We start from the raw sequence: 15,103 nt of genomic DNA, 5'->3' as shown, positions 1-15,103 counted from the left end.
TTTAGCACCAGTAACAAGATAAGACACTTTTAATTAACAAGTTAATTAGGATTTGAAGACGCTGGGACTTGATTATCATTCACAACATTTAGTTTTTTATACTTATCGGGTCCTACTGATCCCAAATAGCTAGGATACATTAAAAAAAGCATACCGAACAAAACCTTGAGTCTCAGGAGGATATCGACATTTAGTCATAAGATATGGAGAACAAAACCCAACAACTGCAAAATGGTATATTGTTAATGTCCACACAACATAAAATTCTAAAATATCGTCAATCTGATTTTCATTCCAGCCAAAATAAAGCATCTATCCGACATCTTTCTGACATCATTTTGACGTCAGTATGATAGCTTCATATTATTGAAACCACAAGGCATTATCCTGATTCTGGATTAGTGTTTTCAGCTGTTTAGTTTCAGTATCTTTGGCTGTTTTAAAGAAGAAAAAATACATGTACACAGAGTAGGGGAGCTCGATGAGACCATTTAAATCCATATAAAAGACTCACTCCCAGTGCTGCTACGATAATACACATTTATTGTCACATTTACAACATATAAAATGTCACATATAAAAAATACATTTGTAAACGTTAAGGGAGCTTTGGTACCATAGCTTGTGATACAGTGATCATGTGCATTTTAAATTGCTACAGAAAATGACAAAGTGTAGTTTCATATGGTGGACTATCGTCAACACTATAATACTGACAGCTGAAACATTGTGTGAGTGGACGCTATACAGTGCAGCAGAAAACTAAAAGCATCATTCTTTACATGTACACATATGGCTATCTAGGTGTCATAAGTACGGTAGCCCTTCGGATCGGCAAGCGACAAAAGCTGCGAGATAAAAATCTGTCAGTCTATACAAAGGCACTGATGTGTGCCATCTTGTGCTAAGGCAGTGATATGCTGTGTTTCGTTAGTTCACTTGAGTCACCTGTTGTCACAGAAACTGATTTACTGCAACAGCCACGTGTTTAGGTCAAAAGTTGATTCTCAGAGGAACTATTCCATCGTTACTGTATACGTACGTCTTCATTATGAATATCCACATTTTTCTAAATAAAGTGCAAGTCTGGCACAGAACTATGAATTAAATCTACATAAACAAGTATTCAAAATTCACAAACGACACATTTCATATAATCCTCACACACACAAAAAGAAAGAAAAGAAAGAAGTGTCTGACACTATGGCATATGTAACTAAAAAGAAAGTATCTGTCATAGTAAAACAGTGCATGTAGATTCTGTATTTCATATCCTGGAAATAACATTTTACAAAAATATTATAATTCAGTGAATACAGCTGTTGGTCGTACTTAGGTTTTAATTGAATTATTAACTTTCCATTATTGTGGTTTAGGACATAATGTTAATGATTCCCACTAATATGGGAATGGCATGTGGTTCTTGTTTATTTTTATTTATTTGATGTATATTTGTGTAGTGTTTGTTTATATTGTTGTGTTAATCATTTTGTGTTATCAAAACAAATACATTTTCTCATTTAACAAAACAAAATAAAACAAATAATACCCGCTTTTCTAAAAATCTACTCTGGTTGTTAACAGTAAAGGGGGTAAGAGCCAAAAAGAGGCACATGGCAAAATGTTTCTAAGATAAAAAGAAAAAGCACATATCTCATAAGGCCTCATGGGTCTCTGGCTATGATAGAAAGTACAGTAAACACATGTTTAGTTACTGTAAACTGATTCTATAGGCGAGTACCATATTTGTATTATGTCAAGCCTCCAATGAAAGACTGGATCATAACATCATGCTAGTTATTTGTAACCGTTTTGTCGTTTCAGAGGTACTAAGTTTGATTCAAATCTCAGAAGCAGGGCAAAACTTTTCGAGTGCTTAGTGGAAATACAAAGATTGCCTTCTCAGTCTCAATTTTGCTACATTCTTGTTTAATCACGTTCCTCTTTTCAGGCAGCTTAGAGAAAAAAAAACAACCAATTCCCAGAAAAGAGGATGTTTTCTCAGGGTTTCTACATGTGGCTACAAGAAGCTGTCTTCTACCTCGGGCGTCCCGGAAGATCCCAGCAGAGCGTCTCTCTCGCTGGTCTCCTCCAGCCTGTCCTCCTCTGGGAGGGTGTCAGCAGTGTCCTGCGACAGGGAGTCAGTCTCCTCCTCCAGAGCCAGAGAGCTGAGGGCAGGAAGACAAAACACAACTTCACATTGTGCACTGAGTTACATATGAGTCATAGAAAGACACAACCGCAGCTCATATTTATTAATGTCCGTCTGTGGTGCTGAGCTTAATGTTGTGTTCACTTAAAGATTGTGTACAAGTAGAATACAAGAGGCAATGCTTTTTACCTCACAGGGATGTTAAGCATCAAATGTCTAACATCCTAAAAATAGTTTTAAAAGACATTATATCAGGTTGACAACTAGAGGGACAGTGATTTAATGTCTTAAGCCATAAATAGAACTGTACATAATGCATTATTTTTCATCTTTGATTAATCTGCCAAAAATCTTCTCAATTATGTGAGAAATTAAATGGTCTATAAAAATGTCACGAGGTTGCAAAAATGACTAATGCTCCTAAAGCTCAAGGCCACTGACAGTCTGATACCTCAAACCCCAGTTTACATTTGGAAAGATGACCCATGTAATGAATACTTGGATTTTAAGATGTTGTCTGAAGTGTCCATGAGTTCCTAATTGATCGATCTATCAATCTATGTCTATTGCTCATGGGCGTCAAAGACAAAGTCACAGGGGAATTACTCTACTTTCAAAATCCATACATGCCAATCCTATGGTCTGAGACAGTCTAAAAATGATCGTTAAACATGAACAACTCTCTTCCAAATCCAAAAGTAGAGTGCTTAAACTCAATTTGTGATGTCATCAAGTATGAAGTCTGGAGCTGCTCCACTGCCAATGAACCGAGAAAGATGTGATAGATGACACTGAGAGCACCCAGGGGAACATTCTGAGTATATGAGCACATTTTCTGTTTCAGAGCTGACAACACTTCAGCAGAATAAAAGCTAATTTGGACATAAATAAAGAAAAGAAAATAAGCACTGGATCCAAAAACTCAATCTCCCATTAATTGTCTATGGAGCAGCTCCAGGCTTTCAGTTTGAGTCTTAAAGTTTGAGACTTTCTTCTCCGGTTTCTGGCTCAAAGAAAGAGAGAGTCAAACATTTATTTGGCCTTTAAAGCCAACTTGGCTGCATGTTTACATCTGCCCCCATAATGCAGCTATTGTTTCAGCTCAACATCTGGATGAGTGGGTGTGTGGTGATAAAAAAAAAATGTTTTTGTTGAGTAAATACATCCTCATCTTCCTTGCAACCCCGACATTTGGCACACATCTGTAGCATCTTTTTCAGCGACTCTGTACCTTGCAGGGCTTTCTGACGGCACGTCAGTGAAAACATCCTCCGGCTTGGGGTCTGGGATGGGAATGATGTATTCGTTGTACGAAGTTATGACTTCCTGTGTGTCTGCCTCTTGTGTGAATTCCCTGGGGCTCGGGCTCTGGTTGTAGGGGTCCGGGGGGATGTAGGGGGGAGATGGGGAGCCAAATGCTGGGTTGGCGATCGGAAAGGGTGAGGAGAGTCTGGGTTTGGTGCGGGCGACTGCAGGGTGGTCACTCTTTAGGAAGTTGTCGTTGACTTGGTTGTATTTCTGTTGCCAGGGGACAAAGGTTTGATCATTTCAGCAATCAGGAACCAGTTTATCAACCGTTTGTGAATTTTTAAGAAGCAGACTGTGGATATGAGACGTTGATTTTACAACACAGTCGACAAAATGTTCTATCTACTTAAAGAATCAGTGAGAAATCAAACTGGTGTGTGAACTCTTAGTTATCCTGTAAGCTTTCTTTCTTTCCTCCAACCAGCCACTAGGGGGCAGATAAACTGACTGTGAGTGAATGAGGAGAGGAATGGATGATCTGGTGGATCAAGTACAAAATAGCATCTGAATATCAGGAGCATGTGGCAAAGTTATAAGTCCAAGCTCACACTTAAAAAGTTCTGGATGCAGCAATATTAAATAAATAAAGTACCTTTTTATAGCTGTCTGCCAACATGTTCCCCACACTGTGGACCAGGAAGGAGAACTCAGGCCTCTTCTCAAACTTCTCGTCCCAGCACTTCTTCATGATCTCGTAACTGCAGCATAAACAACAAAAACTTAGTTTATTAATTTACATGTTCACGTCAGAGTTACTGGGGGAGCAACATTAACCTTCTGAGACCCTGTGTCCTCATATGTGGACATCACATTTTGGGTTTCCTGCACCCTATACTTCATCTTGCTTTCTTTAGACCTGTTGTCCTAGTTCAGAGACACTTTTTGTGCTATGTAGTGGTAGTAAGTACAGCAGCGTATTGATGCCAAGCAAGGAGAAAAAACTAGCAGTATCAGATAATAACATGAAATGATTTTTTTTAATATAACACGCTTTTACAAGATTTTTTAATGTTGTTAATGTTCTTGGTGTGGCATCTTCATGCTGCTGTAAGTAAGACCACAATGCACTAATCTATAAAAACAACATGGCAGCCATCTCTGCCAAGTCAGTCTGCAGCCAATCCTGACACAAAAGTGGACAAGGTCATAAATCTGATCACATTTTATGGTTGAAACTATGGCAACAAATTTGACCAACTTTAGCAACAATAACAAGCTAAGACACTGTTAATTGGGAGGTACTCTTGGAGGACGTTGAGGCCTCATTCCAGAAGATTTCAAGAACTACTTAGTGTTCAAAAACATTTTTTTTTTAAAATATACATTTATCAGGTACTTCTCATCCCATATAACTAGGAGAAATTGAAAATCCATCCTAAACAAAGGCCGGGGCCTCAGGAGGTTACAAGATAACTTTTCTATCTTTCAACTTGGACCTAATTCTTCCATGTTTTTGTATCTAAGTGACTGATGGGAAAAACAGTTTTTGGAATTTGTCCAGTGTTGAGCGAGAATGCTGCAACAGGCAGCGCTAAAACAGGCTGTAATGTAATCAATCAGGGCTTGTACGTCCACAAAAAAAATGCTTGTTTTTGCAACTGAGATGTTCAGATTATTATTCAGAATGTCTCAAAGGATTATGGTAAGACTCCTTCAGAGACAGACATTTTTGTTTAAGAGTACAGCTTTTTTATTTGACCAGAAACTGCACCAAAATCACCATCATTGGAGCCACCAGAATGCATCTAAATAAACAGCAGCTTTAGCATGTAAAGAGCCGGCATATTTTCATATGTAACTGAGTGAATTAAGGGTTTATTTAAACCAAACAAGAGTTGGTGATTGATGGAACAGTGGAAAGACGAACCAAGAAGGCTTTCGGAGTTCTTTTTTGTTTCTGTCGACTTAGAATGAAGTTTGTTTTACTGTGATAAAATTATTGTTTATTTAAATGTCTGGTGGGTTTGGTGATGGCTGGTTCAACAAAAAGGAACTTACTCCTTAACAAAAAGGTCTATCTCTGTGGGGGTCCTTTCCAAAATGTTGTCAGACACTTCAAATAATAATCTGAACCTGTCAGTGGCAAAAACTAACACTTTTATTGGACGAACATTTGCTAAATACTGGACAAATGTCAAAAATTGTTGTTCCCATTAGTCACTTAGATACAAAAACGTTAGAAAATGGGGTTCACGTTGAGGAGTACCAAAGTTACACTTTAATTGCAAGGTTACAGTGAGACTCACACGTCATCCGAGGCATGGGCAGGTTTGGCCATTCGGTAGCCTCTCTTCAAAGCACTGTAGAACAACTCATTCATGGGCAAATCAGGGTAGGGGGTTCCTCCTGCAGAAGGCATTTCAAATAAAAAATTATTTATAGGCTACAAATATAAACTGGCACTAAATTTAAACTGTAATGCAAAAGACAAATCTGAAGTCACGCACAATTATTTTCTGAGAATAAACTAACACAACTGATTATTTTGTTGTTCTGACCCAGATCTGAAAGAAAAACAGTGCAATAAAAGTCAGATCCAAACAGGGAGCTGCAGTGTATCGCTGGTTATCATCACGTACAGAGGCTCAATTGTGAGTTTGTTTTCTACCACTGTGGCTTACGATAAATGAGCAATAATCTGTTGCCCCTTTTTTCATGCTGGTTTCCAAAAGTCGTGGGAAGAGGGTTTTTATTAAAAAGAAAAAACAACAAAAAAAGCTCCAAATACTCTGAGCCAGGAAATGCTGATTCAAACCTTGACTGTGCCTAATAAGATTTAGACCTCATATGAGTCTTCAAACAAACTGGTATACATGTATGATCAGACATGGATTGTGAAATTTGCTTTGCATACACACATTTACTGTCGTTTTAGACACGTTGAAACATATTATCATAATTTACAGTTTACCAGAAGAATGCAGGAGAAGTCCAGGAATGGTTGTGTAAGTCAAGCAGAGAAAACCATACATTGTGACCTACATCAGCAATTAAAGAGGACACATCCCTATTGTGTCTAAACCAGTTCTGATTTGAATTCGAGTTATTGGCATTTTTTGTGTGTTAAAGCTGGAGTGCGGGACTTTTACATAGAAATTAACATTTGTTACAGTAAAGCCCTTGCTTAATCAATTCACACTACGCTGATTAAGCCTATCGCCGCCAGGGAAAGCTCCCTGTATCTTGCAGTATACCGGAGTTGTGGTGTCTTGTGTGTGTGGCGTCTTTCCCGCGCTGGTGCACCAGAGGCAATGCGTTTTACAGCAGCCAGCCAGAGCTAAAGGGAGCAGGAAGGCGGGAAATACCATAGCGACGGTAGTCTCTATATACAGACTCTACATTCAGTGAATGTAGAGTCTGTAGGCAAACCCTGGAGATCTTGCCTCCGGAAGAAGAGCGGAAGAGCCCTGGTTTCCGGTTGTAGGCTGTTTGTAGTCCGCGTGATATTGACTAATCAATACAAAAATACAAAGAAGCATCTCAGAAAAGTTTCTGGAGTGGATGCTCCAGATAAAACAAAAACTTGCTGCAGTTGAAAATAAGCCAGCTGGCTAACACTCGCACATGTTGTCCTTATAAATAAAAAAAAAAAATGGTGAAATATACTGACCCAGTGTGAAAATCTCCCAAAGAAGAATGCCATATGACCACACGTCGCTCAGGGTGGTGTACAAATTATGGAAAATACTTTCTGGTGCCATCCACTTCAGGGGCAGGAAGGTCTGAACGAAAGAAATTAGACATTAGACAGTCAGTTGAATTATAAACATGACATTCATTTGGCAGCTACTTTTATCCAAAGTGACTTTCTAAACATGCATTTAAACCTAACAGGAAACCCTTTATGATTTCACCACTTACGCTGCCTTTGGAGATGTAGTTGGAATCATGCATGATGTCTCTGGCCAGGCCGAAGTCGCAGATCTTCACCAGTTTGCCCTCGCAGATCAACACATTACGGGCAGCGAGGTCACGATGGACACACTGTGGTGGAATAAAATAAAATGATAAAATAATCTGTTTTTGTGCAAATTAAATTAACAAGATATGAGGTTTTAGTTAGTGAGCTTTAAGGGTGCTGGTAGGTGTCTTTTGTTGTCTCCAGACAGAGCCAGGCTAGCTGCTTCCCCCTGTTTCCAGTCTTTATGCTAAGCTAAGCTAACTGGCTGTGAAGTAGCATATTCAGTTAACCCAAAATGTGGAACTTTCCCTTTAATTGGTAAAAAATTCACAAAATCTAGAGGCTTATTTTTAATATCCTACATTCTTGGAGGCAAGGAACTCCATCCCCTTCGCAACTTGGTAGCTGAAGCCCAACAGGTCGTCATAGGTGAGAACAGAAGAGTCACTGATGGCCAGGTCCAATCTGCCGCCACCTGAGCACAATGATAGAGTGGGAGGACAAACATGAGAAGGAGAGAAGGGGAGGAGCATCTCATGAATGAAGTCTTGTTGTTGGCAGGAACTCCGGCAGACGTGTGACTGGCTGAAATGAAGTTCACGCCCTTCATATGCTGTAACATTTGTCAGGGCTTTTCATCAAAGACCGGAGAGAATACAGAGTGTATTCATTGATTTATGAGGCTAAAACAATTTATGTGTGCATGAAATGCACTATTTCAAGTTCACTGATTAAAAATAGTACGTTTTAGACAAAAATGCAGCGGATATTCCCAGAGTTCCTCCATTATGAGCCATATTTGCATGAGAGGATGGCACTGTGGATATTGGAAGGGTGGATCTGACTGAAGAGCTGAGGACACTGTTGGCAGACAGCCTGCCACTCAAAGCGGCCTTCCCTTAAATATGCGTAACTTTACACCTAAATAAAATTTAAACTATAAAAATTCACCTCTGGCACAGCTGTCATAAAGGAGGAAGTTATCTATGGAGACCAAAACCATGTATTGTACCAGGCTGTAAACATGTTTAATCATACTGTTAAGTTGGGGGATTGGCTCGCTTCAGGGGCCAGCCTCAAGTGGCCATTAGAGGAACTGCAGCTTTTGGCAGTTCTGCATTGGCTTCATTTTTGAGCCCTGGCAGCTGCCACTTGGTCACTCCTCTTTTGTTTCGGGAATGCATGTGGCACATATTTACATTAATGACACATTAATTCATTTTAATAAATCTATAAACCCCTGGGCTTTAATAGCTCATATGTGTTGTCATGTTCGCAGAGAGAGAACAGAAAACTTGGATAAGACGAACCTGCATCAAGAAATCTGTTACTCATCAGCGCTGCACTTTTTTGGGTCATTTTAGAATCAGTAGGTCAGGGGGGATTTTTTTTAACAGTATAATACAATACATTTTTGTCTTTTATATTTTCATTGCATTGTATGTGTTTTTCCGTGCAAATTAACCTTTTTAAAAGTGCATTTATTAGTTAACATTTCTTGGCGCAAGCTATTTTTCCAGAACATTTTGAACAAATTATGAAGTGATTAAAAATTAAAAAGTGATGGGGCAAAATCAGTCGTTTCATAAAGTGATGGGGACATGTCAGCGTACCCAATGTAAATCAACACAGACACACAAACCAAACCTTGCTCCTGGTAGATGTCCTGCTGGTAGGGAGACTCGTATGGGGAGGGCTGGATGTCCGCATACTTGATGGTGTCGATCTGCTCCTGCATGGGCACGTAGAGTGAGGGCTCATCTTTACTCATGTCCATGTATCCTCCATCACTCTCACTTCCAAAGGACACGTAGCTGAAGGGATACAGGAAGTATGAAGAAATACAGTGTGATAAATGGACCCCAATGCTTATCTATTCATGTTTCTTCATCATATCAGACTTTATGTTTTTATATCTCTTGGTATTCGACAGCAGAGATTTCATCATACAAAACGCTTGTCTATTCCTCTCACCCTTTCCTCTGGCTCAGCGGAGTGCTTCCTCTAGAGATGAGGCAGCTGTCGTCTTGGTTCTTCTCAGCGTAGTACTGCAGGAGGGTGTGCTTGTTCCTGTGCAGGTAGTCCACCAGATCGCCATAGCGACAGTACTCGGTCACCAGGTACAGAGGGCCTGATATCATATAAAGTTATTATTTTTTTTTTATTTTAGATTATTTTTCTTTGTTAAATGTCAATTTATTCAATAACAGAAAAAGTTATTCAATCTGTGAATGATCAAACAGTGTATAACTGAGGTAGACAGTCTCTTTGTAACTGACATTTATGTAACCAGTCAATAAATGAACAGGGACTAAACTGCATAAATCTTAGACATGTGTGTATGATAGCAGCAGCCATTAAACATTTGATTTGAAGTGTTTCTAGTCAAAGCAGAACTTAGAAAGCAGCATTTCCACAACATGTTTACATCCTTCCGTCTCTCTTCAACAACCACAGAAGCCACATGAATGTTTGAACCCTTTGTATGACATCCAAACTGTCTTGTTTTCCTCTCTAACACACTCACAGTGCCAATGGGACGTCTGCTGCTCAGTCAGATAAAAAAGGCACATTTCTATTGAATGTAAATATATTTATATCATAAACTGAGCATATGGGCCATGAACTTTTACATTAACACTTCCATCTGGAAATACTGACAACAAATTAATAGAGCACTGACGCACACGACACTTCAACAAACTCTTATGACATCAGAATTGTTTGACAAATGCTAGAATCACATAAAAATCTACACATAGTGACTTTAAAATAAACCACAACACCCACTACTTTGTGCAAAGTGACTGGCATAGTCCTGATAGATGCTAAAAAATAATGCTTTTTAAATGTCCTTTTTTCTGGGCAGTAAAATTGGAAACTATCTATGATTAACGTCCTGATAAATAGCTTATATTCAAGGGTTCATCTCATTACTCATCTTATACTAAACTGAACTTTATATGTGTAACTGTTAGACTGGACAGAGTTTAACCTCAGTGGGAGGTGAGAAATGAGGAAAAGTTGCACTGATGTTCCTTTTTAAAGAATATTTTAAATGTGTTTCATGAATTCACAGACAAAGAAAATAAGTGCTGAGGATAAAACAAGCAACAAATGTCTCTGAAGCTCTGTATGTTTCCTTTGCAAAGAAGGCAATTCTTCTAACTGAACCACTGGGACACTTGCCTAAAGGAAAATGCTCACAGTTGATCTAAGGAAGTGTTTTTCAAATGGTGTGCTGTGTAGCCAATCCAGGTGTGCCGTGGGATTTTGTGATAACCACACATTATTATTACAATATTCATTTGGGCCTACACAAAAAGTTATGAGTGATTTTTTAATTGACTGTATCAGTATGTTGTGCACACCCATTACCCAATAAAGAGGCAAACTCTAGCTAGCCGCCCTGTGGTGCACCTTGGGGACAAAAAGTTTGAAAACCATTGATCTAAGGAACTCTTAATGTATAAAAGGACTTCAAAATGACCTGAATATTTATGTTTTTACCACAGTATAATACTGGTGCTCACTGTGATGCTCTGCTCACCATGTTTGGTGCAAGCTCCCAGCAAGTTGACGATGTTGAGGTGAGGACCCAGGTGACTCATGATCTTTAACTCTGACATCAGAGCCTGAGTCTCACTCCTCCTGGCTGTAGCTGGATGGAGAGGGAGACACACAGAGAAAGGGAAGTATAAAAGTAGGGCAGTATGAGGGGTAGGTATGAGAACAGGAGAACTAATCATACTGCGACCAGGACACACTGCATCATTGCCAAACTGCTCAACGACCCATTGGCTAAAACTCAAACCAGGCTGGCAACCAAACTAAAGCTCAGCAGGCTGCTGCTCCCTCTGTGCTCGCAGCCACATGACACCGGTGTCACAATATTTGACAGCTACTGCATGCAGGGGACTCTACTGTGCTCACACATGACTTTGGACTGTGCTTTAAAATTGGATGTCTTACATTTCAGCATTTTCACAGCCACCTTTGTGCTGGACTGGGAATGAGTGAGACCATACGCGGTTGCCTCCACCACTCTGCCAAAGGCTCCTGATCCAAGAGTGCGGCCTGAAACACAAAGAAAGGCTCAGTGGGACAGAGTGTGAATGGAGCACATGTTAGACCTGAAAAGGGAGGGAGCTCCTCTCTGTTCATTAAAATATCAATGATAACACATTTCTCTGGTAACTGGCTCGAGATGGTTATAACAGATGGTCCAGGAGACTTTCTTGAGTAGAGGTCTAACAATGGAGGGCCTGTAAGGAACAGCTGACTACCGACAGCACATCATCGAAAACAAAAGTTTAAGAATGAGGTGGGATTGGAGCCAAGAAGACAAGTTTAACAAACCTCACTTATTATTCTCGGCTTAACTGCGCCCAGACAACCCAAACCACCCACAGCACTAAAGTCACTAAAGTCACCTGCTGGTAGCTACATACTCGTTTCTTTGCTCTGTCTAACAAATTACTGACTAAAAGTCTGTTTAGTCTGATATTAACAGGTGATATGGACTATTTAAGTTGCAACTAACAACCATGAAGGACCTGACTAAAGCAGGTTCTAAAGCAATTAAAGATAAATAATGCATGGACTCAGACAGAGATAATCCCTCTCAATCATCACTTATGACCCACTAAAAGTGTGTAGCAGTGTATTTATTTGCAGAGACTCTGCCCTCAAACCGTTTTTCTTCTCATTTTCTTTATATTTTGCTGTGTTGGAGATGTTTTTGGGCACAGCTCAGGTGCAGTCGGGACTTTTTAAAAGGTAGTGACCAGGTGGCAGACTATAAGCAGCACACATCCAAGAGGAAGCTGCAAAACTCTCAGACACAGCGCCTAAAATGCAAATATAGCAGACGAGGCTGAATCTGGGGTTGGCTTGCACTTTCACTTTCACTGGCGACACTGTTTACAGACCGTGACTGACAATTCCTGCATAGTATAACTTTAATAAATTGATCAACGACAAAAAAGAGGGGGCAAAAAAATATATAATTAAATCAATCATAAAGGTGTCAAATAAAACATGATTTATCCAAAGTAACTGCAAACAACAACAACAAAATAACAATGATAATTACATTAAATATCAGTAATCTAATATATAAATAATAGATTAACTAATCTATTTCATACATGCCATTGCTAAAAATGATATCTAAACTAATTGTTTTTGCAAACAATATTATTATATTTATTTAGAATATTTGCTTTTTATGCATTTTTTTATTCAATTAATGGTACGTATTAATTAAGTATTATGAATCTGTGTTTACATACATATTTATAAAATGTTTACTCTTATAAAATTTAAAACAAGACAAAAAAAGATTATTTTTGGGGGCTATTCTGCTTTTAATGGATAGGACAGAGTGAAATGGGGAGAGAGAGAGAGTGAGGGGATGACATGCAGTAAATGGTTGCAAGCCGGAATCGAACTCACGACCGTTGCAGAGAGGCATCACCTCTATATATAAAATTAAATGTATTAGAATTAAATTAATGGAGTTATTGCTTAATAAATAAATTTGTCTGACCTTTACCTCTGCATTACATTCATTTCTATGAAGAGATAGAGCACTAAAACTTTTTAAACTTAATCTAAACTTTTTAAAGATTTATTTATTTATTATTCAAGATGTATACCTCAAAAAAAAATCTCACTAGATATGAGCATGGTTAAGACCTGAACACAAGCTATATTCACAGAGCCTTCAATCTCAGCTGAAGAGCCTCGTCCTGCATTAGAAAAGTACGCAGTTAAAACAACCACTTCCTTACATGACTAAATTTTGTATTTCTATCTATTAATAACAAGTTACTTTGTAAAGCCTAGCTCACATATAGTGTCTCAATGGGCTTCATAGCCCCACATCAAACCCCACCTCTCCACACTATCATCCGTCCTCGAGGACTCACCCAGCACCAGGTTGTCTCGTGGCATCTCCCATGCCAGGTCATAGGGCAAGTGGATGGGGTCCACATAGATGTACTCATGACCGTCCTGGCTCACAGATTCTATCACCTTCCACCTGATCTCGTAGCGAGGTTTCTGAGAGACACAGAAAATAATACACACAAGAGAAAAAAATCTGAGGATTCTTTTGTACACTTTAATTCACTGTACTTTGTATTTTCATATGACTTGTGGAGAGGAACTAAAAAATGCTGATGGCTGAGTTTGTTACCTTCCTCCACACAGCAATGAGGATGATGATAGATATGATAATGATGGCCACCAAGGCTAGAACAGCAGCCAATACTGCCACCTGGGAGTACAGCGCTGCAACAGGCAGACGGACACAGAGGATTAGATGGAGAAAAAATGTTGTGAATTCAAACAAAGAACTTTTAACCAAGTTGTCTCAAATCCTCAAGAGACATAAAACTTCACATTATAAACATGCTGGTGATAACTCTGTAAAGAAAGTTATTGTTAGACGGGTATTTATATAAACATGACTTACTGTTTAGTGAAAGCTTTAACTGTGTCTCTAAAATATAAACTTTACAGATTTAGATCCGTTTTTTACCAGACCACCATGTGTTTAATTGAACTGAGCCAAACGTGAAAGAATTGTATGTTTTAACTATTTACGTAATAGTAAAGAGTGAAAATGGTCAACGTACATATAATATAATGTTCTACAATATTCCCTCTGTCCTTTAAATGACTCTGTAATATAAATGAGACATCCTTTGTGTGACACCTACTGCTGGACACCAGTTTGACGTCTCTTCTGTCAAGGAGTCCTGCTTGGTTGGTGGTCTCACAGCGCACCGTGACATGCTGGAGCTTGTGGAAGGTCACCTGGCTCCGCACCTGGCTGGTTTTACGAGTCTTGCTGTAGCTGGCGTTGGTCTGGATGCTCAGCACCTCTGGCTCCGGTGTCAGCGGCTGCCACATCGCTGTCTGGTTGCTACACCTGCAGCCGAAGAAGTCAAAGCAGACGTGCAGAATTTGAAAGTCAAATAAATTTCTGTGTCAGCCCCCCCCCGTGTTTGTTATATGACAGTAACGTGATGAATGGGCGACTTACTTGTGCATGCTGTCACAGCTGTACCACTGGATAGTTGGGGTTGGGACCCCCTCGGCTAGGCAGGTCACCATGTGTCTCTTCCCAGGCAGGGGGTGGTCGGTCAGGTCTTTAATCTGAGAGGGAACTACACACAGGGGGTGCAGCGGCCATTAATCACTACTGACATGGATAAAAACAAAGTCTGTCCTCGATTTTTCTTTTGCACTTTTCACTCAAGATCAGTACTGCTGTCTAATAACTAAAAAATAATACAAAAAAAATAAAATAAAATAGCCTCTCACCTTGGACCTCCAGGTCAAAGGTCACCTCCTTTGTGTCATCTCCGTTTGTGACAAGGACAGTGTAAAGGCCCTTCTGCTCCGTTCTCACCCTCACCAAGGTGAGAATAGTGACATACCTGATGTAGACGAAACATGGACAAAGGGTCAGGTAATTTAAATAAATCTGACTATGCTCTTTAACTCAAATTACTATATACACATGCAATATTCAAAGAAAGACTCAGTTCAAGACCTGCACAAAATGAATCGATCTCCATTTGCATTAAAGGTTAACTTTGGTATCTCTGAACCTGGGTCCTATTTTCCATGTAACCACCATGTAATAAAACCACTCGCAGCATTTGTACACCGTCAATTTACATCAACTAAAAGTGCTTGTTTTTGCCACTGATGGGCTCAGATTATTG

General features: G+C 39.4%; 1 protein-coding gene across 2 annotated transcripts in view; it reads right to left on the bottom strand.

Annotated features, from left to right (window-relative positions):
* Nucleotides 1–523: 523 nt before the first annotated feature.
* Nucleotides 524–15,103, bottom strand: part of pdgfrb (platelet-derived growth factor receptor, beta polypeptide) — a 33,818-nt gene continuing 19,238 nt past the window's right edge. For both annotated transcript variants that reach the window (XM_050042394.1, XM_050042395.1), the window contains exons 8-23: nt 14,697–14,812; nt 14,416–14,539; nt 14,090–14,301; nt 13,564–13,658; nt 13,295–13,427; nt 11,334–11,438; nt 10,912–11,022; nt 9,336–9,492; nt 9,009–9,175; nt 7,724–7,836; nt 7,322–7,444; nt 7,071–7,182; nt 5,707–5,806; nt 4,053–4,158; nt 3,384–3,670; nt 524–2,168 (exon numbers count right to left, since the gene is read on the bottom strand). In XM_050042394.1, the coding sequence (XP_049898351.1) occupies nt 2,021–2,168; nt 3,384–3,670; nt 4,053–4,158; nt 5,707–5,806; nt 7,071–7,182; nt 7,322–7,444; nt 7,724–7,836; nt 9,009–9,175; nt 9,336–9,492; nt 10,912–11,022; nt 11,334–11,438; nt 13,295–13,427; nt 13,564–13,658; nt 14,090–14,301; nt 14,416–14,539; nt 14,697–14,812 (2,209 nt within the window). In that variant the 3' untranslated portion in view covers nt 524–2,020. The remainder of the gene's footprint in view (nt 2,169–3,383; nt 3,671–4,052; nt 4,159–5,706; nt 5,807–7,070; nt 7,183–7,321; nt 7,445–7,723; nt 7,837–9,008; nt 9,176–9,335; nt 9,493–10,911; nt 11,023–11,333; nt 11,439–13,294; nt 13,428–13,563; nt 13,659–14,089; nt 14,302–14,415; nt 14,540–14,696; nt 14,813–15,103) is intronic.

Source organism: Epinephelus moara, chromosome 4, assembly GCF_006386435.1.
Source record: "Epinephelus moara isolate mb chromosome 4, YSFRI_EMoa_1.0, whole genome shotgun sequence".
Lineage (NCBI taxonomy): Eukaryota > Metazoa > Chordata > Actinopteri > Perciformes > Serranidae > Epinephelus > Epinephelus moara.
The sequence above is the reverse complement of the archived record's forward strand: the minus strand, read 5'-3'. Positions and strand labels throughout refer to the sequence as shown.